The 26103-nt window shown below is 42.0% G+C and overlaps 7 protein-coding genes and 6 non-coding genes across 15 annotated transcripts; 11 read left to right on the forward strand and 2 right to left on the reverse strand.

Annotated features, from left to right (window-relative positions):
- The first annotated feature begins 1336 nt into the window (after nt 1–1336).
- LOC108607163 (pleckstrin homology domain-containing family F member 1 homolog) lies at nt 1337–5434 on the forward strand. 2 transcript variants are annotated; one of them, XM_017997815.2, is made up of 3 exons: nt 1337–1521; nt 1585–2234; nt 4729–5434. In XM_017997815.2, exons 1-3 carry the CDS (start codon nt 1422–1424, stop codon nt 4819–4821), a joined length of 843 nt encoding a protein of 280 aa, XP_017853304.1. In that variant the 5' UTR covers nt 1337–1421; the 3' UTR covers nt 4822–5434. The 2 variants fall into 2 exon arrangements, with proteins under 2 accessions (XP_017853304.1, XP_017853302.1); XM_017997813.2 differs by lacking the exons at nt 1337–1521; nt 1585–2234 and adding exons at nt 2580–2902; nt 3019–4205 and having other exon boundaries at nt 4729–4813.
- Nucleotides 5435–6504: 1070 nt separating this feature from the next.
- LOC108606854 (40S ribosomal protein SA) lies at nt 6505–7935 on the reverse strand. Its single transcript, XM_017997351.1, has 3 exons — nt 7875–7935; nt 7385–7627; nt 6505–7172 (listed from the first exon to the last, which is right to left on the reverse strand). The coding sequence occupies exons 2-3, from the start codon at nt 7601–7603 to the stop codon at nt 6576–6578; spliced, it is 816 nt and encodes a 271-aa protein (XP_017852840.1). The 5' UTR covers nt 7604–7627; nt 7875–7935; the 3' UTR covers nt 6505–6575.
- A 332-nt stretch (nt 7936–8267) lies between these two features.
- LOC108606853 (protein LST8 homolog) lies at nt 8268–9671 on the forward strand. Its single transcript, XM_017997350.2, is given in 3 exon segments — nt 8268–8449; nt 8507–8884; nt 8886–9671. Coding segments are annotated over 3 exon segments (951 nt in total). The 5' UTR covers nt 8268–8332; the 3' UTR covers nt 9342–9671.
- An 86-nt stretch (nt 9672–9757) lies between these two features.
- LOC108606850 (ADP-ribosylation factor-binding protein GGA1) lies at nt 9758–12058 on the reverse strand. Of its 2 annotated transcripts, XM_017997349.2 has the most exons (6): nt 11977–12058; nt 11749–11909; nt 11619–11649; nt 11049–11561; nt 10107–10993; nt 9758–10044 (listed from the first exon to the last, which is right to left on the reverse strand). In XM_017997349.2, the coding sequence occupies exons 1-6, from the start codon at nt 12011–12013 to the stop codon at nt 9832–9834; spliced, it is 1842 nt and encodes a 613-aa protein (XP_017852838.2). In that variant the 5' UTR covers nt 12014–12058; the 3' UTR covers nt 9758–9831. The 2 variants fall into 2 exon arrangements, with proteins under 2 accessions (XP_017852838.2, XP_017852837.2); XM_017997348.2 differs by having other exon boundaries at nt 11049–11649.
- Nucleotides 12059–12248: 190 nt separating this feature from the next.
- On the forward strand, nt 12249–16088 carry LOC108607060 (40S ribosomal protein S5a). Its single transcript, XM_017997673.1, has 5 exons — nt 12249–12332; nt 12838–13240; nt 14767–14883; nt 15125–15223; nt 15821–16088. The coding sequence occupies exons 2-5, from the start codon at nt 12839–12841 to the stop codon at nt 15887–15889; spliced, it is 687 nt and encodes a 228-aa protein (XP_017853162.1). The 5' UTR covers nt 12249–12332; nt 12838; the 3' UTR covers nt 15890–16088.
- On the forward strand, nt 12615–12767 carry LOC117134964. Its single transcript, XR_004458932.1, has one exon. It is a non-coding gene; the product is annotated as a small nucleolar RNA psi18S-1854 (small nucleolar RNA).
- On the forward strand, nt 13627–13781 carry LOC117134972. The gene has a single exon (XR_004458940.1). It is a non-coding gene; the product is annotated as a small nucleolar RNA psi18S-1854 (small nucleolar RNA).
- On the forward strand, nt 14178–14331 carry LOC117134963. Its single transcript, XR_004458931.1, has one exon. It is a non-coding gene; the product is annotated as a small nucleolar RNA psi18S-1854 (small nucleolar RNA).
- Nucleotides 14921–15064, forward strand: LOC117134965. The gene has a single exon (XR_004458933.1). It is a non-coding gene; the product is annotated as a small nucleolar RNA psi28S-2876 (small nucleolar RNA).
- On the forward strand, nt 15414–15554 carry LOC117134966. Its single transcript, XR_004458934.1, has one exon. It is a non-coding gene; the product is annotated as a small nucleolar RNA psi28S-1192 (small nucleolar RNA).
- Nucleotides 15606–15742, forward strand: LOC117134967. Its single transcript, XR_004458935.1, has one exon. It is a non-coding gene; the product is annotated as a small nucleolar RNA psi28S-1192 (small nucleolar RNA).
- A 189-nt stretch (nt 16089–16277) lies between the features above and the next one.
- On the forward strand, nt 16278–18309 carry LOC108607059. The gene is made up of 6 exons (XM_017997672.1): nt 16278–16437; nt 16536–16988; nt 17059–17126; nt 17229–17384; nt 17442–17708; nt 17767–18309. The coding sequence occupies exons 1-5, from the start codon at nt 16346–16348 to the stop codon at nt 17588–17590; spliced, it is 918 nt and encodes a 305-aa protein (XP_017853161.1). The 5' UTR covers nt 16278–16345; the 3' UTR covers nt 17591–17708; nt 17767–18309.
- Nucleotides 17612–20955, forward strand: LOC108604952. The gene is made up of 5 exons (XM_017994522.2): nt 17612–17616; nt 17767–18796; nt 18870–19939; nt 19994–20226; nt 20331–20955. Exons 1-5 carry the CDS (start codon nt 17612–17614, stop codon nt 20633–20635), a joined length of 2643 nt encoding a protein of 880 aa, XP_017850011.1. The 3' UTR covers nt 20636–20955.
- The last annotated feature ends 5148 nt before the right edge of the window (nt 20956–26103 follow it).

Below are 26103 nucleotides of genomic sequence, written 5' to 3' on the forward strand. Positions count from 1 at the left end.
ATTGTTCACATTTAAAACAAAACAAAACAAAAAACAAAAGCCCCAAGCCGGACAAACATTTTTGGTATGACATATAAAGTTTTGAGGAATGACGTAGAATATGAAAAAAGTTTAGTATTTAAACGAAAACTTTACGGACAAATTAAAACAAGTAAAACCAGTTAACATTACATTGTATAAGTAGTTAGTAATTTAACAAAAAACCAAAAACCAAAAACTCAATGGACATGGCAAATGAAAAATGAAACATGCAAAATAAGCTAAGTTATGATAAAAATACGCGCAGAAACGTTTTATGTATATGTATTATGTATACAACATTGTTGTTTTTATTAATGTTATTAAGAGTAACGATTGCGAAACAGTGCAGTGGAGAGGAAGTATGAAGTTAACCAAAAGAAGAAACACAAGGAAATATATAAGTACATTAATTCATAAAGAAAATTCATGCAACATTAGTACATACATACAAACATATATATATACACATACACATACACATGGTAAAATGAATGCATATGAATTTTGTTAAATGTTTAATAAATAAATACAAAAACAAAAAGGAAACGAAAAAACTAAAAGTAAAACTAAAACAATGTATAAAAAAAAAATGCATTTTACCGTGTTCGTCATGGACCTAAAAAAATTGCATATTAAATTATATATGTATGTGTATGTCCTTACAACACACATGTATGCGAATGTCTTGCCAAAAACAAAAGTATGCTCAATAGTATGTATGTACATAAATTCTCTCAATTAATGCACATGAAATAATATACAAATTTCAATTACAAGCCGAGCAAAAACAATAATAACACTAGTAATTGTATAAACGGAATATGCATTGTTGTCTTGGTATAAGGAACCAACAACGAACAGAATTTCAAGTTGCTAAAACGATAAATCCTTTTTTTAACCCAAACCAAAGCAAACAAAACGAAACGAAATTCACATAAATTAGGCAATACTGCATCGCAAATCCAAAATGAATATCGAATATATATTGATGTGGTAGTTACAAAAAAGAGCTAAAATGAGAATACATTTAAATTATAAACAACCACAATCTTGCAATAAATGTGTATACAAAAACAGAAAAAACAGCAAGCGAACGTGTTTTTATATTTGAATTTAACCGACGACATATAACGCACAGCTTTTGTCCATCTATGCAGTAACATTTCAGAAGCCAATAACAGCGCATTTACATTTTCAGAGCAGAACTGTTAACGTAACATACAGCAGCCAGCGTTTGTCTTAACACAATAACAGCCTATAGAACAGAGCTGTTAGCATAACACACACTGGGAGCACATTATTGAACGATAATTATCGGCAGTCAGTCCCTTGTTATTCTCGTTTACAGTGTTCGTGCTTATGTTATTTGAAATTACCGTACACGCTTATTTGCTTAAAACATGGATAATAAAAATGAAATAGTCGAAATAAAGACAGAATTTAACTGGGATTGTATAGAAGTTGGCGATTACAATCTGAATCATTCAGAGAATTTTTTCGGTAAGCCCGCTGCACACATTTTTGCTATAATTTACAGTTATACAAGCCATACCGCCATTTTAGCAACAACTCGTACCACAAAGAAGGAAAATATAAAACAAGAAGAACAAATACAATTAAGCTGGGAAGAGCAGGATAACAAAGAATATATTGCGCCAACACAAAAAACGCAGGAACATACTATTACCATAAAATATTTAGATGCCGAAGGTGAACAATTGGAAATTCTTGAAACAGGATCAGACGCTGGCGTTGAGAATGTTAAGCCTAACATCAGATCATGTTGGTCGCCCATCTCCAAATCTCCGACAAGTGGCAGCGAAAACTCCTGTTCGGCTGTAGCACCACGCGCCTACGAATTTAAGGCTGTTTATGATCAACGCAGACAAAATGCACTACGACAACGCGAAGAAGAGGAGCGCAAAGCGCGCCAATTTCATAGCCGACCAGTACCAAATTTCAAAGCAATGCACAAGCGATTGCAAGACATGATTGTAGTACAGAAGTTCACATTACCCACAACCCCAGAGACACTAAAGCATTCGCGCAAGCGCCAAGTCGACCCAAATCGGGTGGACGAAATGAATGGCAAGGACTCACGTGCAGCTCTAACCGAAGTAAAACCCTTTCAATTACGTTCAGAGCAGCGTGTGCGTGAACGCCGTGGCTTTGATGCAGCTATGCAAAAGCAGTTGGCAGAAAGAAAACAACAGGTAAGCTGAAATGCATAAATATAATGGTTTGATTTAAAAAATAAATGCTGCGCATGCGCTGGTCACACTGAGTTGTTGCTAAATTTACAAAATCTAAAAAAGCCTGCTATATTTACAATAATACTCATATTCATAGATAAAAAATTACTAACTGCTGAATTTTGTATTTTGTAATAACATAATAATGTAATATCCAAAAGTATCTGCACCAGTGTTAAATATGACCTGAAACTTGATAGATGGCAACCCTGTAACAGAGCTGCTCGCTCGAGTTGACATTAACATAGCGCAACACATTCTCACAGTATCATCAACAGCTGCAGTTGATTGTCACATTTTTTTTTTATATAAATAAGTTTGCCTGCTGTTGCGAGCCCATAAACATAAATATAGGGATTATATTTAACAACTGCATAATACATTTAGTAGTTTTACAAGAGTGCAGAGAGTAAATAAGTGCAAATAATTGTTGTTCTGCGTGCGCGTGTGTGTGTTTGTGTGTGTGTGTGAGTGGTGTGAGTCATGACATTTCGGTTAAAAACGTAAACCGACGGCGTAGAAACAATTTTATTGTGCATTGCATAAAGGGCGCAGCGTGTGACTCCAGATTGATGTACATACATACATATACGCGAATATATTCCGGATGAGCATTTACAGCAATAAGAGTAAGCTAAAGGTTTCTATTTTTTATTGTTGTAATAACCTAGGCCTACATAGAATCTCTATCATTCTCTTTCTCTCTCTCTCTTCCACTCTTTCACACATACGCAAACGTACGCAGCGTGAGCAGCAGCAACAACAATAACAGCTTTAGTGAGTGCGCCCTCGTCACACTTGAAGTACGCTGCTGAGACTGCGATAGCAACAGTCAAGTCTCAGTCACAGTCTCTGGCACAGTAGACACTGCAAGGGGCCAAAGCTTTCGCCAAAAACTGAGCACAACTTTCGCTGCAGCAACAACAAACACACTATCAACAAGAAACAAACTTAACTAACACCAGCTTCTATTAGAAACAACAGCAACAACAAAATGGTTGACCGTCTAGTAAATTCAGAGCTAAACACACGTCGGATTGCCTCCGTGGAGAATTGCTTTGGCAGCTCCGGCGTGCCACTAGCCGTGCCCGGACGCGTGCTAGTCGGCGAAGGGGTTCTCACAAAGATGTGTCGTAAGCGCCCAAAGTCACGTCAGTTCTTCCTCTTCAACGATATACTCGTGTACGGCAACATTGTGATTGGCAAGAAGAAGTACAACAAGCAACACATTATGCCGCTCGAAGAGGTGTCGCTGGAGCCAATACCGGATAACCAGCAATACCGCAACGGCTGGTACATACGCACCACAACTAAATCGTTTGTGGTGTACGCTGCAACCACCACCGAAAAGCAGGAGTGGATGGCTCATATCAATAAGTGTGTGGAGGATCTGCTACGCAAAAGCGGCAAGAAACCGGTGGAGAATCATGCCGCTGTCTGGGTGCCCGATGCCGAGGCAAGCATCTGCATGCACTGCAAGAAGACGCAGTTCACGTTTGTGCAGCGTCGTCATCACTGTCGCAACTGCGGCGCCGTTGTCTGCGCCGGCTGTTCATCAAAGAAACACTTGCTGCCGCAGCAGAGCAACAAGGCGCTGCGCGTCTGTGATGCTTGTTACGAGAATCTGCATCGCTCCACACCGGGAGCCAGCACCGAACCAGCGGATGCCGATGCCGCCGGCTGTAATCGCAAAATAAATGCCAGCGGTGCTGACAGCTCCAATGATGACGATTCGGATGAGGAGACAACATCACCATCGGCCGAAGCGCACGACGAGCCGCGCTTCTATGGCAATGAAAGCAGTCTGTCCGCTGCGCCCGATGATTCAATGAGCTCAGCTGCTAGCACAACGCCCAACGCAGCGCTGCCAAACTCAACGACAACATCGTCAGCAGCCCCAGCCATGGCCTCCAACTGTTGAGGGGAACGCTGGTAGGTTGTGCAAACAAATCATCAGCTGGTCTCCTCGCTTGCTCCTCCAGCAACCTTCACATTCTTCTTACATTCGTTTTGCTGTAGAACTCTTCTTATCAGCGCAGCTTCTTTATTTGGTAACAGAAACTTGATACGTTTGTATACATACACAAAGATATTAAGTATTCTGCGCCTTATCAAAGTCTACAGTGTTTTTTAACTGTTTTTCTCCTATCATTGGGCAGAAGGTTAAACTTCTCTTGTGTGTGTGTGTGTGTGTGTGTGTGTGTGTACACATATTTTAAATCTACATATATTTAGTGTATATGTAACATTCATACATTATATGTACAAGTTTAGGGCTAATCAGTTTCTCAACTGTACACATGACTCACTCGTTGAAAATTCATGCAAAGTAAGCTGGCTTGACTTTTGATACGGCGTTAACTTTAGTTTAGGCGCATGCACATATCTAGTGTTAGATAGAGTATTTCTGTTTGAAATGAAACTAACGATTCTTTAAAATGTACTCTCTTTGCAGCAAGATGAACAACGGAAGCAACAAGAAGAAGAGCAGATACGGGAAATACGCAAAAAGACGGAATTTAAAGCTCGTCCGAACCCATTTAAATAAATAAACCAACCAACCAACCAACACACTTACACTTAAATAATACCAACCAACAACACAATTGATTAACAATTTAAAAATACATTATGCATATTATATATATTATGTTTTACAAAACATTTATTTTTATTAAACTAAATATGTGTGCGTGTGTGTGTGTCCGCGTAACTAAATCCCCTTGGCTCTTTGTTTATGTCATTGTAATCTGTATTTGCTATCTGAAAATTGTTTATGCACGGAATGTCTGAATGTCCTTCACACACACACACGCACACACATTGTATATTTGAGCAGGATCAAGAGTATATACGTACATATTGCTTGCACTAGAGAATTGTGACTATGCAAGCATATATGTCGAAATATTGTTAAACATATATCTATTTTTGTATATTTAATTAATTAGTCCTGTCAGTGAAATAGCTGTACTATGATTTGAACTATATATAATTTCATTTATAACGGGGTTATGGTATGGGCAACCAAGTTTCAGATGTACTGTTAAATAATATAGCTCATTTAATGTAATACATACATGCATTCACATACTATTCATCCAACTCACATCGTAACTAATTTTTTGTTTAATCAAGATTTTTTTTGTATGCATAGAAGAAAGGTTTTTAAATATTTATACACCTAAGCAATCATTAACTGTTTTCTATTTATATAAAGTAAAAAAAAAATTAATAAATAAATTTAAAGTGTAATTCGATTTATATGCATTATAAGCTCTAATTTTAAAAGGACCTGCATTTTCGGAGTCCTGAGCATCAGAGCTATTTCATTCCAGGATAGCCAGGATCGAACAAGTAAGCTCTACCAGGAAGTCCGCTGGTTCAGTTATCTTTTGCTTACATTATGTATGGCAAAATTTAATATCTTTGTAGCTCCTACTTCTTCGTAATCCTTCCAATCCCAAAAGGACATGCATTTCCGTGCTCCTAGGCATCGAATCAATCGAACTGCATACAAAGATATCCACGATTGCACAATAAAATTTGTTGAAAAAATTGCAAGGGGGTGGGTCGCAAAAAGTGGCCCAAAAACAAAATGTCCTTTTTTCGGAAACTACAGGAACTACAAGAATGTCCTTTAGTGTCCAAGTAGTGCTCCTTGCGAGCTTTCAGAATATATCACTCAAAGGACGAAAGTCCTTACAGGAGCTGAGAAAAGCTGCTTTTTTCGTATATAGAAAATCGGCTGTATCTCCCGAATCCTTGCCAGGATCAGGACGAAATTAGTGTCAACCGATTCCTTTTTAAAAGGGCTATCATCTGACCAAAGGACACCTGGATTGTCCTTGTAGTTCTGGAGGAAATGGGCATTTTGTGATCTTGGCCACTTTTCCGCAGGCCTGAGGCTAAAAATTTATAAGTTGATGGTTATTTAGATGACCATATATTTTTTTTGTACTAATCGATAGAGTATCGTCCTCAGAGTGTCGTAAGCCAACAATTTTGGAAATGTGACAGGATTCGGGCGAGTTGTGGACAAGTTTCCCTTCGGGAGACGAATGCGTGGCAGCTAACCAATTGTTGCATACTTCTGGGCTGTCGTTAATAAACAGTGACTTAGGCAACAAACTTGATGACCGGACATTAAGTTTGCTGCTTAAGTCATTTAACACATGCTTTCCCGCGCATGTACCACCCAAATCCTGTGTTAAACGGATAACGCAAATAATTATGAAACATAAATCTGATTTTATTTATGCAGCATTGTCGCTTGAACACCAATGATCTTTGCGTCAGGTTTTAGAATTGGCCATCACTGCCCCATGAGGTCTTCACGGTGTCCTCATTCCAGTCCTCAGCACCGCCAACAGTCTCGGCAGCAACCTCATCGGCCCAGTTGGTGGTTTCCTCGACGGGATGGTCGACGGCCTCCTCAATCTTGGGTGGTGGCAGCAGCTCCTTGGCGGCAGCAGCCTCCTCCTTCTCTGCCTCCTCGGGATCACGGTAGAAGAACAGATCGACCACAACAGGCCACTCGGTGGTACGCGAGATGGTGCCGCGCAGACGGAGCACCTCACGAGCCAAGAGCCACCACATCAGACCAATAGAATGGGGCGACTTGTTGTTGCACGGAATGGCAATATCAATGTAACGCAGTGGCGAATCCGTGTTGGTGAAGGCAATCACGGGAATGTTCACATACGAAGCCTCCATAATGGGCTGGTGGTCGGTGTTGGGATCGGTGACGACCAACAGACGTGGCTCGCGGAAAGCGGGCTGAATCTGATTGGTGAACGCACCAGGAGTGAAGCGGCCAGCAATTGGTGTGGTGTCGGTATACTTAGCGAACTTCAGTACAGCGCGCTGACCAATGGGACGCGACGAGATGACGAACACCTATAAGAAACAATAAAGTTAATAATGTAAACAAATTTCATGACATTATTATAATTTCTTTTGCTGTGAGCGAGAGCACGTGGCGTGGTCAGCATTGAAGTTGAAATCATTGCATTTCATACCCGAAAGATAATATGAAAAATCATCATGTACACCAAACGTGGACTCCAACAAAAAAAAAAATGTGTTCATGCGTATGCGTGTCAACTTACATCGGAGGCGTTCTCAATGGCCACAATGGCGCGGGCAGCGAGCACCAGCTTCTCCCAGGTCTTGCCAAGGTTGATGATATTCACACCATCGGCACGACGCTTGAAGACGTACTGCTCCATCTGGAAATTAACGTTTTCCGAACCCAGATGGGTGGTAGCGACCAACATCTTGGTAATGTCATCCTCTTTGAGGGACAGAATATCTAAGCCTCCCGACATTTTAACGTGAATGAGTTACGAAACCTGTTAAAATTATACAAATAGAAAGATATTGTTAGTTATTTTGCATTGTTCATACATAACCTCAAACATGCAGCCTAGCACATGTTGTCGCATTCGGATAGGCTTAAAATTAAGCCACTTTAATACGAGCATATAACAATATACATGTGCATCCGCTATTTTTCACTTATTTCCATTACTTAAACTTGCATTTTTCATAGTTTTAAAGTGAATTAAATTATTTTTTAAAGTTGTTAGATTAACTCACGTTCTGGATGCCGCTGGGAGCGTTGACAAAATGGACGATTGTACATTCGGTGTGACCGGACGTAAACATTTTGAAAATACTAAGTCTAGCAAACTAACATTAAATACTAAAAACTCATCAGTGTTAAAAATAAACTTGCTTAATGCTTATCGATAGCCTATAATAGCTATCTTGACAATATAAAATATTTTAAAAATGTTAACCAAAAGAATATAAACCAAGTCAAAAGAGACAATAAAATAACCATAATCATGCGTTATAGTTAGTGTCAATGGCTAGGCTGATTTGTTTTTTAAATAATAATTACATTTCAGAGTGCTACTACATTCCAATTTTTAAAATGGCTAGATCTGACGTGAAAATGGCTAAATTGCCAATACTGCTACTCTGCATAAAAACTGTAAAGTAAGATAATTGCAAAAGTTTTTGAAATGCGGCTTTGATTAATAATAATAACAATGGATGCAACGGAAGACCAACTGATACTGGCCACAGGTGGCTATGACCACACAATCAAAGTGTGGCAAGCGCATACCGGGAACTGCATAAAGACCATGCGCTTTGTGGAAACATCGGTAAGTAAGAAGAGTTCAAGTAGACGTCAAATTTTAATGACAATTGTGAATACGCAGCAAGTAAATGCATTGGATCGCACACCAGATAAGACACGTCTGGCTGCTTGTGGCTACCAGTGCATACGGCTTTATGACTTGGAGTCCAACTGTACGGCGCCTATAATCAATTTTGACGGCGTGCAAAAGAACGTCACGCGCCTAGGATTTCAGGAGGATGGGAACTGGATGTATACGGCTGGTGAGGACCATCGAGTGCGCATTTGGGACATGATCTCTGCGCCTCCCCATTGCTCACGTGTCTTCGACTGCCAGGCACCCGTAAATGCCGCATGCTTACATCCAAACCAAGTGGAAATTGCTATGGGCTCGCAAAATGGTGGCGTTTACCTCTGGGATGTTAAGTCGGAGGTAATTAGATTACTGCCGAGGTGGGATGATTTTACTACAAGATGTAGCCATCTCACCGGATGGACATTACATGGCCGCAGGCAACAATAAGGGGAACTGCTACATTTGGGAATTGTCAAGCAGTCCCAATCAGCATTTAAGCACTATCACGGCCAGAGTGAAAATTCCAGCACACAATCGCGCCATATTGCGATGCAAGTTCAGTCCAGACTCACGTATGCTGGTGACTACATCGGGCGATGGCACTGCCTGCATCTGGAAGATTGAAGACTTTAGCAAATGGTGCGAGTTGGTCATCAAGGGTTATTGGGTCTGGGATGCTGCCTTCAGTGCTGACTCCAAATGGCTTTTCACTGCCTCCTCAGACGGCATAGCCCGTCTCTGGAACTTAAAAACCGAGACTAAAAAGTCTATACGAGACTACACTGGCCATACCAAGGCCATAACAGCACTTTCATTCAAGGACGAGATTGTGCCCGATTAGCGCCCCAGGACGGGCGGTTAGCTTGTCTTCTAGCTTAAGGATTTAATTAACAATCCACAAAGCAGCAACAGCAATGTCCTAGCTCCGGGACGGAGTGGGAAGTATATATATATATTGGCAACAGAGGTTAAATTGGCAATTGGCAATTTTGGAGGGTATGGGTCCGTGGAGACACACTGAACTGAACTGAGTTCTACCTCTGAAATGCGCGCTTGGCTTTTGTAGCGTCGTTTTTTCAAACTTTTATAAATCATATATTATACTACGATTATTATTAATAAGGGAATGCGATTTAATAAACCTTATAGGCATAGCATTCATATAAATAAATATATAAGTACTGGACATAAACAGATAAAAACATAATAAAAATAATAGTAACTCTTTTATAATTTTTGAAAGAGTATAATACCTTATAAAAAAATCCTTTCCAGTAATGCATACGCCATTGCAAAAAAACTAGAATATATGTATGTAAAGACATGTTTCATTAATCCACATAGGCAATGCCCTGCGCCACAATTGACTCTTTAATGGGATCCGGATCATCGCCCAGCTTATAGCTGACAATACATGTTATGTCCACCGGCTTGCCCGTAGGATTCAGCAGCAGCATCACCTGGTTAATGGGTGTAACTGGTCGGAATGGTTTATGAGCTAACATTTCGTTGTCTGTCGGTGCCATCAGACGCACCTTGCACGGCTGCAATCAAAACAAAGAAGAGTACAGTGACACGGATTAGGAGCAGCAGCGATGATACACACCTTCCTGACGCTTGCCTCGAACTGAAAGTCTTTCAATTGTAGCCGGCTCTTGTTTTGAGCTGATATTACAATGACAGACACTTGTTGACTAGGCCGGTCTTCAGTAAAGTTAAGGCTCAGATGCAAGTCGTCGTCATCGAGCACAACACGCTGCTCACCCGTGGCTTGGACATGATCAAGTTCGATGTTAATCTCGCTTAAATGTTGCTTGCTTGGCATGGACGTCATCACTATGGGTGCAGGAGCTGATTGCTCCACTTTGGTTGGAATATCTGGAGCGCTCAGCAATGGCACATCATCCACCTGCTCCGTGGCTGGTTTCACGTGCATGCGCTCGCGCGCCAAATCGTTAAGGGTTAGTTTCTCCGGTTCGCGTTTAAAGCTGCTCACACGCTCTTGCGTTGGCATTATCCTTTGGAAAAGTTCCTCGCTCAGCATAGCGATGGCTGGCATCTTGCGTGCAGAAGCGCTGTAAGTCTTAGTATCCCCCATGGGTTCCACGGCCCCATTAGAGGGGTCATTCCCATTGTCAGTCTTACTAGGACTAAGCACTTGTGGCTCTAGCAGCTTAGTAACATGTCCTATCTGTTGCTTTTGTTCGCTCTCAGCCAAAGCGCTGCTAAAAATATCGCTAAGATCTGACATGACATTGGTTTTTGGGTTGTTAATAGTGGTGCCATTAGAATCGTTCAGCAGTAGATCTCCTAGCAGCTCATTAAGCAGTGATGCATTGCCTGAAGCAGTAGAATTACTAGCTAAGCCCGCTCCTGCTCCTTGACCTGCTGGTGTTGTTCCTGGAGTCCCTACAGCTTTGCCTGGCGACGCAACAAGCTGCTTATAACGCGACATGATAGCAATTAACTCGCCATTTGTCTGCAACGTGTCCTCTGTAAGAGAAAATTGTTGCAGGACTGTAGGAATTCACAGTATTAGGATATTTACCAATCAGCTGAGCATCGGACTCGCCCAACAACTCGGGCAAATGATGAAAGATGGGCTTGTGCTTTTTGCAGCTCTTATAGAGCTCGTGTATGGTTTCGCTTACATCTTCGCTGGGGTCATTTGGATTATAGGTGTCCAGCATTTGATTGAGCAGCTTCATTGTCTCCTGCACCTCTTGTAACACCAAGCGATGTTGAGCAAGCAAATCATTGCGGCGTGCCTCCTGCGCCATTCGATACTGCAGTAACAGATTGGCACGCTTAAAGTTCTCTGGATCCTTGCTCCTGATAAGCTTAGCAAACATGGCCTCGTCAATGGTGTTAAGCACAGTCTCACGCTTTGCCTGCGCCGCTGCCGACTGACCATGCTCAATGTCACCCTCTTTACGAAGCATATCGTAGGCATCACGTATCTTTTGCCGGTCCGGAAACTCAGTAGTCCAGAGAAGCAAACACTCCATAATTCGTTGCTTCACTTCGTGCGCTGTCTCAGCGCCTTCGTATTTTTTGGAGACTAGCCGTATAAGTCCATTAAGAAAACGAAACTTAGCTGCTTCTTCCTGAAACTCACCGCCACACTGCGTCATGCACTCCTCTAGCAGCTGTAAAAGGGTAAGCAGTCAAATAAACCACAATAACCACAGTTATGTTAATGTTTGTATGTTTGTATATATGTGTATAACTTTGCATGATAAACTTACTGCAATTGCTCGCGTCGCTTCGATGACGTTGCTTGAACATATTTTGGTTCTTATCATTTCCTGAGCTTTGTGTACCAACTGACTATTGCTGCGCACTACCAGGCAGAACATTTGGACGCCCAACTCATCCACACGATCTTTGTCTGGTTTTGTTGCGCGATCTGCAAGAAAAAATTTAATGTCTGTCTACTAATACATGCCCTTTTCTGTGTTTAAATGCTTACTTACCCAACATTTCTGCCATTATGCTTTCGTCGGTTGTCATATTTACATCAAATGCTAGCAATTATTAATTATAAAATTAAGAAGTTCGTATTTTACATATGTTTTCCGGCTAATTTAAACAACAATGACATTGTTGTTATTGTTGTTGCCATTTGGTATAAGATGACAGTGTGCTGTTGGTTGAAGTAACAGTTGCTGTTAAAGTTTAGCACTTCAATAATAAAATACCAACAAAAATCAACCCTGCGCTCTAGCCGGAAATTTACATTCGTGGTATTGACGCACACTGCTTTGACATGTTCTTTTTCAGGCGTACGTCTTTGCGCTTACATCGTACACCGATTTCTTCCGTGAAAAATGTAAGATTTATATTGCAAAATAAAGTGAAAATACGCAAATTGTTAACTAAGCATTGCATTTAAGTGCAGCCAATCATAATTTTGTGCTAGAATATTGTGCAAATTGCAGAAACTTAGCGTGAACGGCATTTCTCACTTCAAGTGAGGTTAAAAACGGTGCTATTTTCTTTTTTTTTTTTTTGTTTGTGTGCGTGTATGTGTGTTGTCCACTCACACGTGTTGGCAGCAGGAGTAAAATTCAATTGTTATTTTGTTATTCATTGCCGCTTCTTTTTTTATTCTGACTTTTACGTCCACACTAAAACTGCAGCAGTGAACTCACGCCGTTGTGGTATTCAATTGGACCATAATATAATTATGATTTACTATTCCTCTTAAGGGTATCGTCTCAAAGATATAAACCTTAATAAAGTCAAAAACCAACAGAACAAAACTACAAGTATCCTAAATATTGTTGTGTTAAGCCCACTGTCTTACTGTAACTTGGAATTTATTTGTATTGCAGCATGGCTGACGTAGCAGAGAACGTTGTGGAGAACATCGAGGAGTCGGCGGCGCCCATGGAGGCCGAGGCTGCTGAGGCTGTAGTGGACACAACCGTGGTGGCTACCACTGAACTGCCTGAGATCAAGCTGTTCGGTCGTTGGTCCTGCGATGATGTGACTGTCAACGATATTTCGCTCCAGGATTACATTTCCGTCAAGGAGAAGTTCGCACGCTACCTGCCCCATTCGGCTGGTCGCTATGCTGCCAAGCGTTTCCGCAAGGCCCAGTGCCCCATTGTAGAACGTCTGACCTGCTCCCTGATGATGAAGGGACGCAACAATGGCAAGAAGCTCATGGCCTGCCGCATTGTCAAGCACTCCTTCGAGATCATTCACTTGCTCACCGGCGAGAACCCACTCCAGGTACGCCTATTTTTTACTGTTTTAGTTTTTTTTACTCTGTTTTTTCAAATTGCACCGTGACATGCTAAACTGCGTCCATGAATACAAAACTTTACATGGACGACAGGTAGAATGTCCACGCAGATTAAACTTGTTTCAATATCCTAGTGTTCAAAGTAACTTTCTCTTCGTACTCTCCTGGAACTTGAAACCACAAAACAAATCATATATTTAAGTACAGTCCATCTATATATCAGACGTTTCAAGATAAACACGTACTGGGCATATATCTCAAAGTGGACTTAGATAATAGTTAAGTCTTTTCCTAGTGCTTGCAGATTAAATAATCTCTCCTGTGCTCTCAGAACTTAAAACTACAATATTACTGTTAATCCAGACCTTAAATAACCTAGTATGTCCAAACTAAAACTGCATTAGTGCTCTCGACACTAGTGCAGTATTCAATTGGACTACACCAAATCCCATGATTTACTATTCCTCTTAAGGGCATTGGATTAAAAATGTTAACCTTAATAAAGTTTAAAATCAACAACAGCGTCCCTATGATATCCATAGTAGTCCTCCTCAATGCTAGGCAGATTAAACTGCATGCTGCACTAAGCATCTATTTAAATGGACTAATATTAAAATAGGGTTTTAATATCCTAGTGCCTGAAGATATATTAGCCTCTTCCTGCTCTCTTGGAACTTAAAACCACACTCCCAACTGTTAGCCAGAGTTTGAATAACTTAGTATATCCAAAACAAAAACCAAAAAATATCTATAGTAGTCCTCCTCAATGCTAGGCAGATTAAACTGGATGCTGCACTAAGCATCTATTTAAATGGACTCATATTGAATAGGGTTTTAATATCCTAGTGCCTGAAGATAAATAAGCCTCTTCCTGCTCTCTTGGAATTTAAAACCACATTCAAACTGTCAATCAGAGTTTCAGTACCCTACTATGTCCAAACTAAAACTGCATTAGTGCTCTCGACACTAGTGCAGTATTCAATTGGACTACACCAAATCCCATGATTTGCTATTCCTCTTAAGGGCATTGGCTTAAAAATGTTAACCTTAATAAAGTTTAAATCACAAACATAGCGCTCCCTATATATCCATAGTGTTCTCCTAATGCTGGAGATTAAAACTGCATGCTGCACTTGTTTTATTTTTTAATGGACTAATATTATGGGGTTTTAATATCCTAGTGCCTGAAGATATATTAGCCTCTTCTTGCTCTCTTGGAACTTAAAACCACACTCAAACTCTGTTACCCAATGCTTAAAAACTTACTGTCTAAAACGAAAATTATACATAGTAGTCCTACTCAATGCTAGGCAGCTAAAACTAGGCTGCACTAAGCATCTCTTTTAAATGGACTCATATTAAAAAATGTTTTAATATCCTAGTGCTTGAAGATATTTTATTCCTCTTCCTGCTCTCTTGGAACTTAAAACAACATTTATCTTAAAACACGTGTAAAACTGAAATTTTTATAGAGAGCAATTGTTTATTAATATATCAAATTTATAAATTTCAGATCTTGGTGAGCGCCATCATCAACTCTGGCCCACGTGAGGACTCCACGCGTATCGGTCGTGCTGGTACAGTCCGTCGCCAGGCTGTGGATGTCTCCCCCTTGCGTCGTGTCAACCAGGTAAGGATACAGCTGCTACAACAACTCGCTATTGTTCTTCATGGCCGGCAGCAATGGCATACAGTTCCTTAATGAGACTGTATTCTTATAACGTTTGGCTAGAACAAATATCCTATCATATCCGTAGCGTCTTTATGTGTAATTAGCAGACATTTGGCGTATGAATTGAAGTGACAGCCTTTTAGAAACGCTAAACAGCGAGACATCTTAACTCTGAAACTAATATTTTTCTTATTTGCAGGCTATCTGGCTGCTGTGCACCGGTGCTCGTGAGGCTGCCTTCAGGAACATCAAGACAATTGCTGAGTGCTTGGCTGATGAGCTCATCAACGCCGCCAAGGTAAGCTACTGACACAGCAGCAAGAGTGTTTACTCTAAAGCCTCGTAGTGTATAACCAAAGATCGACGCCTCGCTTGTTGGGAAGATTAGGAGGCGCTCCTCCTAACGTTCAACAACGTTGGTTATATATGTTGAACTGATGACAGCTCGGTCTGCTTGCTCCATAGCTTGCGTTATATTACATATCTTAATTATGTCCAGTCTAATTCTGCATCATGTCATAGTATATTGTCGTAGACTCGCTTTTGGACAAAAGCAAACATACTTTTATTATCCTTGTGCTTGTGACAGATTTAAGTCCTATGCACACGAGAAACGTAGAAGAACAGCTTAATAATCGCCTCGATAGTTGACAACATTAGGAGTTGATTTAGATATCTTAATTATGTCCAGTCTAATTCTGCATCATGTCATCGTATATTGTCGCAGACTCGCTTTTGGACTAAAGTAAACTTTTATTATCCTTGTGCTTGTGACAGACTCTAGTTCAATGCACACGAGAAACGTAGAAGAACAGCCATTAAAATTATATCCGCTTAGCTTAAACAATTAAAATATATTACGCAGCCTTATTAATAAATTTCATTATTTTTGCAGGGTTCCTCCAACTCGTATGCCATTAAGAAGAAGGACGAATTGGAGCGTGTGGCCAAGTCCAACCGTTAAGGAGCTACTACAACTCATACACAATTATACCATTTTTTTAATGTCCAATTAAAGTCTAAAACGCTTTCCGTTCGATTTAAATGTTGTGTGTGTAAATGAACTGAAAGAATTGTTTTTTAAGAGTGGGCATTAAAGTGGAGTGGTGGTGGAGCGACGATACACAAGAATTGTACAACAAATAAATTTGTGTGAAGACCAATGCTTCCTTTTTTTTTTTAGTGGTGTAGAATAAATCGCAAAATACATTTCTATGAACTTTTTTGAATATCGGCGGTCGCACCAATGAGTTATCGATGAATTTTGGCTCGATGACCAGCACTGGGTGCATAGTGTTGAATAACAATTAACATTTTTATTACAATAAAATTGCTTCTTGAGCCGAGCACATTGTGCTCAAGTCAGTGCGGTTGTTTTTCAAATTCATAAACTAAAATAGCAAAGTAGGCTTTGCCTAAAATGTTCAATGTGAATATAATCTCTGGAAGCGAAGGACCTACATCTAGCTCAAACTCAAACGTAGACAATAATTTGGGAGAACAATACAGCCAGTAAGTAATACATGTGTACATATAGATTGAGAAATAGCGGCACTTGCATGGACACAAAACATACAAATACACTCTCACACACACACACACACTTATAGGTTTCACGAGCAGAAATTGGTTGAAAAGTTTTGTCGCGAATCACAGCTGCTGAAAATCATTGAAGGTAATATTAATGAATTTCTGGGCGTATATAAGCGTTCACAGAAGCGGGAGCTGGCGCTGGCGCCTCTTATAATACGCCTGGATTTTCATTTCGCTCAGCTGCGAGCACTTGCACCGCAACTACTACGCCTGGCCATCGATGAGCCGCTGCAGTTCGCCGATGCCATCAAGTATAGCATCTACAGTCTGGTGCGCGCTCAACTAAAGTCTGCCGCTAACGATAGCGGCCTCAAAGTCATTGACATAACCCAAGTGCACACACTGTGGCGTTTCTTGGATTTGCCGCTGCATCGCCAAGTGCTTTTCGATCCCAATCAGCATCTCTATCCGTTTGGTCTTAGCCTGGTACACGGCATACTGTCCGCTTTCACGACCCCCGAGACAAATATGTGAGTGTCTCGCAAATCTTCTTCTTGATGCAAATGTTCTATTTTCTCGTTTCTATTTTGTATGCTTCAGTCTACAGTCCGTTTGGTACTGCGGCAGCGGTTGCATCCGTAATGCAATACAAAACATCTCCACAAATGGTATGTGCCCAGGTTTAGCTTCACAGCCCACACTCACTCACTAATTCGCATAAAATTGATGCATTTACATTTTCATTTATTCTGTGCTTTTTACATTTGCAGCTCCGCCGTGCTCCAACTGCTCGCGCCCCATGAGCGAATACGCAAAACTGCGCATCACCGAACCCTATAGACTGATAGCTGTATTGCCAGGCGCCTGCATCCAGACGCCGCGCACCATAGATCGCATTTTTCGACCCATAATAGTACGAATCCGTGGTAAGTATCTAGAACAGAAGAGAAAGGGAGATATATGCTAATTCACTTTGCCTACAGCTCACACATACGACTGCAAGCTGAAGCTGGGCGCTCTTTATTTGGCCACTGGTTACTATTGCACAACAGCGACCACATATATCTTTGAAGCATGCCATCTAAAAGAGGCGCAAAGACTGGACGCCAGCGCGCTAATCCCGTTCAGTTAATTCATTTCTTGCGTGACGACGATGATGTAACTCCACCAGCCCAAGATATACAACAGCTTCTTAAAAGACAACAACAAAATTCCTCAACTCATTCGCACTGCAGCAACAACTCCCATATGTAAAAAGCAGACGCTCTAGAAAATTTGATATTCGAAATCTAATTTGAATCTTTGCAGCACAAACGTCTCACCAATCATAAGTGGCAGTAGCTGCCCTAAAAACCCCTGGACTGCCAACAGCAATAGTGATCGCCAATTTAATTACACTGGGCCCAATGAAGAAGAGTTTCCCGCTGTTGGCGCCGTGCGCAACCGAAAGACAAAGCTCTCAAAAACGCCAGAGCCACCTTTAACACCCACTGAAAGCAATATGCCTCTACAAGAAAAGACTGCAAGTACAAATGTCCAAAAGCAGAGCCAGGCGCTGCAGCAGCAGCGTGCTGGATGCCTCAAAAAACAGCAGGTGGTGAACAAATGGTTGAAGTCCGTGCAGCAACCAGTGGTGACTGCGCAATCGCAGCTGCTGCCAATGCTAAAGACAACGAGTCCAGCTCAGTCAAATGTCATTTACGCCAGTGCGCCCCCTCCTAGATTTTCAACACATTTCAAGCGTAGTGCGAATAATATTCCAATGGTGGAGACCACCAATACAGAGTTGATCTTTTCATCGCGATGGGGCGATAGTGACAGCGATGAAGCCGCAGAGCCAGCACAAGCTACTCCTTCACAAGCTATGCCTGCACAGCTCTCTGACGCCAATGTAGTAGATCTTAATACGGAAGAGCCTGCTGTGTATATCCAACAACCTATGCGTCAAGATATCAATGTGAATAATGCTACAAATAGGCGAAACAAGCCGATTTTTGCAAGAAACTGGATCGATGATGCCAGCAATGATATGATGGAGCAGGATCTGGATGATATGCAATCTATAGAGTCCAGCCAAGCGCCTGATGCTGATTTATCGTTTATGCAGGAGCTGCAACAGGCAATTGTGGGCAAAGAAGCAACTCCAGTGGCGGATACTACACCCATATTCGAATCCCAAACCCAATCTGAGTTGCAAGCGGAATCTCAACTACAGGACATTGCCTCCCGCAGCACACTCAATTTCAATGCGAAGGAATTTCGTCCTAGCAGCATTGGTTTTAGCCAAACTGAGGACATACCAATGCGTGCCCAGCAGCAGCCCAGAAATATGCTAAGTGTAAGTGTGACAAAATTTATGATGATTTATTTTACATATTGAAATCTAAACTCCATTTGTCTGCACTCTGCAGGAGCGTCGTCGCCGCCAACGCTTCCATCGCATACTCAAGCCGCATTCGCTGTTTGAGCTAGTAACGTTGCCTGGACAGCAGGAGCCTGTACAGCTGCCAGCGCTGCTTCCCACACCCAATATACCGCCCAACTATAACTATAACTTCAAGTCGTTCCATTCGACGCCAAAGAGTAGCAACTACAGAGGCTCGCAGGTCACCAACAACAACAGTGAAGCCGCAACTCAGTCGGTTTTTCGGCACGCCAGCCTCCCCAGCACGGGTATTGGCACAGACAGCAGTGGCAAGGACAGCGCCAGCCCACCTTCAACTATAACTACGTACGATCCCGGCGAGATGAAATTCGAAAGTAGCTGGCATGATGCACCAATAGAGATGCAGCAGAAAGAGAATGTGATAGAGCAGGAGCAGCAGAAACAAGAAGAAAATACAACACCCCCACCACAGCTACCGCGCCATCATCTTTTCACCACTAACGACATTCGTGGTGCTTTCGTCGATCTAAACCTTATGCCTCGCCCCATCCAAAAGCTGTATCGCCTCATCTGTGGCAAGAACTCCGACTTCGCCTTTGTGTTCGCGCTGAGCTCGCAGTTGTGTCAGGAATTTATACCCATGGGCTACTATGTGTATCTAAAAATGGCCATGCTTGCCAGCTTGGCCAGCATCGAGCTGGACGAGCTGCGCCCACCGATATCCCTGTGCGTACTATGCAACGATACCTACATTGCGCATCGCTTGCTCTACAGCGTGGGTCAGCTGGCGCCGCGTTTTGTGGGTCCACACAATGGCAAACAGCAGGCAGTTGTATCTCCTTTGCCTGCACATCACACCTGGATTGCAGCCAGTCCGCTGATATTGGCACAGCAAGGTATCTACTATGTGGGCGATTGGAATCGCCTGCTGCGGGACCAGTGCGAGGAGCTTGAGAAGTGCATTGAAAATGCCAGCGTGCCGTTGCCGCCGCAGCGTGGAGAGGTTAACGAGCAGCCACTTGAGGCATCCATCTGGACCTACTGGCAGCCCGAAAATGCTGCCAATCAGACCACGGCTTTTGCCAAGCTGTGTCCGTAAGTTTCCGCTTAACCATTCAATAATCAAATCTAATCCGAACTGTATTGCAGCATCTTTGGCTTGCCGCTGTGCATGGACGAGCAGGTGGATGAGGTTTTGTGGGACTACACTTTGCGCAAATTCTCAGAGAATGCGCCAGAGTCAGATCCCCATATGTTATCCATACCTGATGAGCATATGCGCGAGTTTCTTTCACTGCTCCAACAGCGCAAGGTGGAGTTTACGCCCGAGGCGGAGAGTCTACTGCGCAAATACTATCTAGTCTCACGCCAAGAGCGTTCAAGTATGTTCTCTCTCTCTCTCACACACACACATACACACACACACACTCTTCTATTACTTTAATTCATGTTTATGTTCTGTCTCGCTCTCTTTCGTTTTACACAGCTGTGTTCACCAGCAAGACGTACATTGTACTAAAGCAGTTTGCCGAATCCTTTGCTAAGTTGGGTATGCGACTGAAAGTGCTTGAGGCCGACGTTGTCGTGGCCATTTTTCACTGCGAGCATTTTGTAGTGAGCGTCCTGGGAGCTGGCAAGCATCCGCCACCGGCTGTCATTCGCCTCAAAGTTGTCTCCAAGGTGGATAAATACATGAACGAGTTTGCTCGCTGGCTATTTGAGTACTTGGACCTCCATGACAATAATGATCTCGATGCGTCTACATCTTGCAAACGTCCCCGTTTCTTTTAGCCAAAGAAAAGAACTGCTGGTGACATATTTTATATAATTTTATTATAAACATAACCAGTATTGAGTGAAGACAGAATTTCTTTTTCTAACAATGTTAGTAGCAAAGCATTATTTAGTTATAAGTTAGGAACATAAGGCTCTCTAAGGAGAATGCTATCAAAAAACTGTGAATCCCGATTAAGCTCGAAACATGTTGTGTTCCTTTTCGCGACCAATTGTCATCAGTCGTCTAAATTGTTTTCCATTCTGCAAAAAGAAACAAAAATTAATAATAATATATTAACAGAAAAACTCTTTATGTAGTTTTAAGTCATAGACCTAAGATTTTGGACCAAAACTAAAAAAAAATAAAAATTGCAAAACCACAGCAAGTTCCTTGCTTAAGTCTTTTCTGTTTACATTTTTGTATGGCGAATTACTACCATAGCAAAACAGTTATTTTTTAGCTCCTGATCCTTCGTTATCCTTCTAATCTTAAAAGGACATGCATTCTCGAGGTCCTGGGCATCGAATATATCGAACTGCATACCAGGATATCTAGGATTGCGCAAAACAATTTTTTGAAAAAATGCAGGGCGTGGGTCGCAAAAAGTGGCCCAAAAACAAAATGTCCTTTTTCTCGGAAACTACAGGGATTACAAGGGTGTCATTTGGTGTCCAGGTAGTGCTCCTGGAGAGCTTTCAGAATATACTACTCAAAGGACGAAAGTCCTTACAGGAGCCGCGAAAAAATGGTTTTTTCGTAAACAGAAAATAGCCTATATCTCCCGAATCCTTACCAGGATCAGGACGAAATTAGTGTCAAACGACCTATTTTTAAAAGGACTATCGTCCTGGGAAAGGACAACTGGATCGCCCTTGTAGTTTTCGAGATAAAGTGGAATTTTTGAGTTTTAAGCATATTTTGTGACCAAGGACTTAGAAAATTTCCACTCTTAAATTACAATAACAACACGTAAACTAAATGCAGCGACTACAACAACACATGTGTCTCATATAGCAACTACTACGACAACTACAGCAACAGCAACAACAACAACAAGAACAACAGCAACAACAACAACAACTACTACTACTACAACAACCATCCAGGATATACAAGAAAATTTAAGGGGTAGGTGAAAAAATGTCCCGAAAAACACAAAATGCTGATTTTCTCCAAAACTGCAAGGACTACACAAATATCCTTTGACAGGATGATAGATGCTCGACACATGCACGCACACTCACGCACGCACACACTCTGTTATTGACTGCACGGACAGCAACTATTGTATTGAGCAGCACGGGCAGAACCAATGGATTATTGGACTGCAGCACAACCATTGATTATATGGAATGACAACGGCACGCAACCACTTGATTATTGGACAGACCCTTGCAGCAACCATGTCATTATTGGAATGCCGGCACAACCATGATAATTGGACTGCACGGCAGCGAAACCATTGAATTATTGGACTGTCACGGCAGCAACTATATGATTAGTTGGAGCTGCACGGATCACGCAACCATTGATTCTTGGAATGCACGGCAGAACCACTGATTATTTGGAAACACGCAGCAACATTGATTATTGGAGATGCAGCGGCTAGCAGAGCATGATAATGAGCGCACGGCAAGCCATACCATTGATCATTGGAATGCGCGGCAACACGCATTGATTATTGGGAGACGCGGCAAAACTATTGATATTGAATGCGCGGCAAACTATTTGATTATGGACTGCCGGCAGCAAGCCAATGATTATCGGACTGCACTGCGCAACCATTGATTTGAATGCACGGCAAAACCAGTTGATTGTGACTGCACGCCAGCACCATGTGCATGTGGATGATGCGCGCAAACCATGATGTATTGGAATGCGCGGCAAAAGCGCATTGATATGTGGGATGCTGCGCAAAAACATTGATTATTGGACTGCACGGCAACAACAATGATTATTGGAATGCGCGGCAAAACATTGATTATTGGAGGGAGCGCAGCAAAACATTGGGTGAGAGAGCGGGCAAACGAGTGTGTTATTGGATATCGGCAAAACCATTGAGTTTATTGGAATGCGACGGCAAAACCATGGTCATAACATTGATTATTGGAATGCCGCAAATAAGACCATGATTAATTGGAGATGCGCGGCAAAAGCATTGTTATTGAGAGGCGCGGCAGAGAGACCATTGATTATTGATGCGGCAAAAATGATTATTGGAGAGCGCGCAAAATCATAGAACGACGTCAAAATAATTGAATTATTGGAATGGCGGGCAACTACCATTTGATTATTGGAATGCCGGCACAAAGACACATTGATTATTGGACGCACGGCACAAGCAACCAATGATTATTGGATAGCGCGCCAAAACCAGTTGATTATTCTATATGCGCGGCAAAACATTGATTATTGAATGCGCGTATAACACTGATTATTGAATCGCGGCAAAACCATTGATTATTGGAATGCGCGGCAAAATCATAGATTATTGGAATGCGACGCAAAATAATTGATTATTGGAATGCGCGGACAATACCATTGATATGAATGCGCGGCAAAACAATGATTATTGGAATGCGCTGGCAAAACCATTGATTATTGGACTGAACGGCAGCAACCATGATATGAATGCGCGGCAAAACCAATGTGATTTTGATATGCGCGGCAAAACCGATGTGCATTATTGAATAGCGCGGGCAAAGATTGATTATTGGATTCTGCACGGCGCAAACCAAGTGATTATGGATGCGCGGCAAAACCATTTGATTATTGGAAATGCCGCAAAACCATGATTATTGCATGAGCGCGGCAAACCATTGAGATTTGGAGGCGCGCAAAACCATTGATTATGGACTGCACGGCAGACCAATGATTATGGAATGCCGCAAAACCATTGATATTGGATCTGCACGGCAGCACACCAATGATTATTGAATGCGCGGCAAAACCATTGATTATTGATATGCGCGGCAAAACCATTGATTATTGAATGCGCGTGCAAAACATTGATTATTGGACTGCACGGCAGCAACCAATGAGTATTGGAATGCGCGGCAAAACCATTGATTTCTTGGAATGCGCGGCAAAACATTTATTATTGGAATGCGGCAAAACCATTGATTATTGAATGCGCGGCAAAACCATTATTGGAATGCGACGCAAAATAATTGATTATTGGAAATGCGCGGCAATACCATTGATTATGTGAATGCGCGGCAAACCATTGATTATTGAATGCGCGGCAAAACCATATTATTGGACTGCACAGCAGCAACCAATGATTATTGGAATGCGGGCAAAACCTATGATTATTGGAATGCGCGGAAAAACCACTGATTATTGGAATGCGCGGCAAAACCATTGATTATTGGAATCGCGCACAAATCATAGATATTGGATGCGACCAAATAATTGATTATTGGAAGGCGCCAATACCATTGATTATTGGAATGCGCGGCAAACCATTGATTATGGAATGCGCGGCAAAACCATTGATATTTGGATGCGCGGCAGAACCAATGATTATTGGATAATGCGAGGCAAACCATAGGGGGGGGGGGTGTTAATTGGAATGCGCGGCAAAACCATTGATTATTGGAATGCGCGGCAAACCATTGATTATTGGACTGCACGGCAGCAACCAATGATTATGAATGCGCAGGCAAAACCATTTGATTATTGGAGCTGCACGGAGAACACAATGTTATTGGAATGCGCGGGCAAAACCATTGATTATTTGGAATGCGGCAAAACCTTGATTATTGGAATGCGCGGAAAACCATTGAATTATTGGACTGCACGGCAGCAACAATGATATTGGTAATACGCGGCAAACCATTTGATTATTGAATGCCGCGGCACAACCATGATATTGGAATGCTGCGGGCAAAACCATTGATTATTGGAATGGCGGCAAAACCAATGAATTTTGGACTGCACGGAGAACCAATGATTCTTTGAATGCCGGCGAAACATTGTTATTGGACTGCACGGCACACCATGAATTATTGGAATGCCGCAAAACCATTTGATATGGAATGGCGCGGCAAAACATTGATTATTGAATGCGCGGCACAAACCATTGATTATTGGACTGCACGCGAGCCATTGATTATTGAATGCGCGGCAATAACCATTGATCTATTGGAATGCGCGCAAGAGCATTGGATTTATTGGAATATGGGGCAAACCATTGATTATTGGACTAGCACGACAGCAACCATTGATGATGGAATGCGCGGCAAAACATTGATTATTGGAATGCGCGGCAAGACCATTGATATTGGAATGCGCGGCCAAAACCACTGATTATTGGAAGCGCGGCAAAACCATTGATTTTGGCATGGCGCGGGCAAAATCCATAGATATTCGGAATTGCGACGCAAATAACATTGATTATTGGAATGCCGGCAATACCATTGATTATTGGAATGCGCGGCAAAACCATTGATTATTGGACTGAACGGCAAACCATTGATTATTGAATGCGCGGCAAAACATTGATTATGGAATCGCGGCAAAACCATTGCTTATTGGAATGCGCGGGCAAAACCCCTGTGATTATTGGAATGCGCGGGCACAACCATTGATTAAAGGCCTGCACCGGCAGCAACCAATGATTATTGGAATGCGCGGCAAAACCATTGATTATTGGAATGCGCGGCAAAACCATTGATTATTGGAATGCGCGGCAAAACCACTGATTATTGAATGCGCGGCACAACATTGATTCTTGATGCGCGGCAAAATCATAGATTATTGGAATGCGACGCAAAATAATTGATATTGAATGCGCGGCAATACATTGATTATTGGATATGCGCGGCGAAAACCTTGTTATTGACGCACGCAGCAAACCATTGATTATGGGAATGGGCGGCAAAACCGATTGGATTTGGAATGCGCGGCAAAACCATTGAATTTTGGAATGGCGCGGCAAAACTATTGATTATTGGAACGGCGGCAAAAACATTGACTATTGGAAATGCGGCAAACACATTGATTATTGGAATGCGCGGCAAAATCATAGATTATTGGAATGCACGGCAAAACATTGATTAGTTGGAATGCGCGGCAAAACTATTGATTATTGGAATGCGCGGGCAAAACCATTGATTACTTGGACTGCACGCAGCAAACCATGCATTATTGGACTCACGGCAGCACCTTGATATTGGACTGCACGGCAGAACCCATTATTATTGGAATCAGCTGTTGCTGTTGCTGTTGTTGCTGTTGTTGTTGTTGTAGGTGTTGCTGTTGTAGTGGTTGTTGTTGTAGTGGTTGTGGTTGGTGGTTGTTGTTGTATAATTTGTTGTAGTCGCTGTGTTGTTGTAGTAGTGGTGGTGGACAACCCATATATAGTTATTTTGTATGCATAATACATGTACAGGTAGTAGGTAGTAGTAGTAGTAGTAAGTAGTAGTATTAAGTACAGGTAGTAGGTAGTAGTAGTAGTAGTTGTTGTTGCTGTGTTGTC

The sequence above is a fragment of the Drosophila busckii genome, chromosome X (assembly GCF_011750605.1).
Source record: "Drosophila busckii strain San Diego stock center, stock number 13000-0081.31 chromosome X, ASM1175060v1, whole genome shotgun sequence".
Lineage (NCBI taxonomy): Eukaryota > Metazoa > Arthropoda > Insecta > Diptera > Drosophilidae > Drosophila > Drosophila busckii.

Coding starts and splice junctions, on each gene's coding strand:
- LOC108607163 (XM_017997813.2), top strand. CDS start 3,268: ATGGTTGACCGTCTAGTAAATTCAGAGCTAAACACACGTCGGATTGCC.
- LOC108606854 (XM_017997351.1), bottom strand. CDS start 7,603: ATGTCGGGAGGCTTAGATATTCTGTCCCTCAAAGAGGATGACATTACC. Junction 7,173..7,384: donor CCATTGAGAACGCCTCCGAT/GTAAGTTGACAC, acceptor TGTTTCTTATAG/GTGTTCGTCATCTCGTCGCG.
- LOC108606850 (XM_017997348.2), bottom strand. CDS start 12,013: ATGACAACCGACGAAAGCATAATGGCAGAAATGTTGG. Junction 11,910..11,976: donor CATAATGGCAGAAATGTTGG/GTAAGTAAGCAT, acceptor TTTTTCTTGCAG/ATCGCGCAACAAAACCAGAC. Junction 10,994..11,048: donor GTCCGATGCTCAGCTGATTG/GTAAATATCCTA, acceptor TTTCTCTTACAG/AGGACACGTTGCAGACAAAT.
- LOC108607060 (XM_017997673.1), top strand. CDS start 12,839: ATGGCTGACGTAGCAGAGAACGTTGTGGAGAACATCGAGGAGTCGGCG. Junction 14,884..15,124: donor CCTTGCGTCGTGTCAACCAG/GTAAGGATACAG, acceptor TCTTATTTGCAG/GCTATCTGGCTGCTGTGCAC. Junction 15,224..15,820: donor AGCTCATCAACGCCGCCAAG/GTAAGCTACTGA, acceptor TTATTTTTGCAG/GGTTCCTCCAACTCGTATGC.
- LOC108607059 (XM_017997672.1), top strand. CDS start 16,346: ATGTTCAATGTGAATATAATCTCTGGAAGCGAAGGACCTACATCTAGC. Junction 16,438..16,535: donor TTGGGAGAACAATACAGCCA/GTAAGTAATACA, acceptor ACACACTTATAG/GTTTCACGAGCAGAAATTGG. Junction 17,127..17,228: donor ACAAAACATCTCCACAAATG/GTATGTGCCCAG, acceptor TTACATTTGCAG/CTCCGCCGTGCTCCAACTGC.
- LOC108604952 (XM_017994522.2), top strand. Junction 18,797..18,869: donor AGCCCAGAAATATGCTAAGT/GTAAGTGTGACA, acceptor TGCACTCTGCAG/GAGCGTCGTCGCCGCCAACG. Junction 19,940..19,993: donor GCTTTTGCCAAGCTGTGTCC/GTAAGTTTCCGC, acceptor ACTGTATTGCAG/CATCTTTGGCTTGCCGCTGT.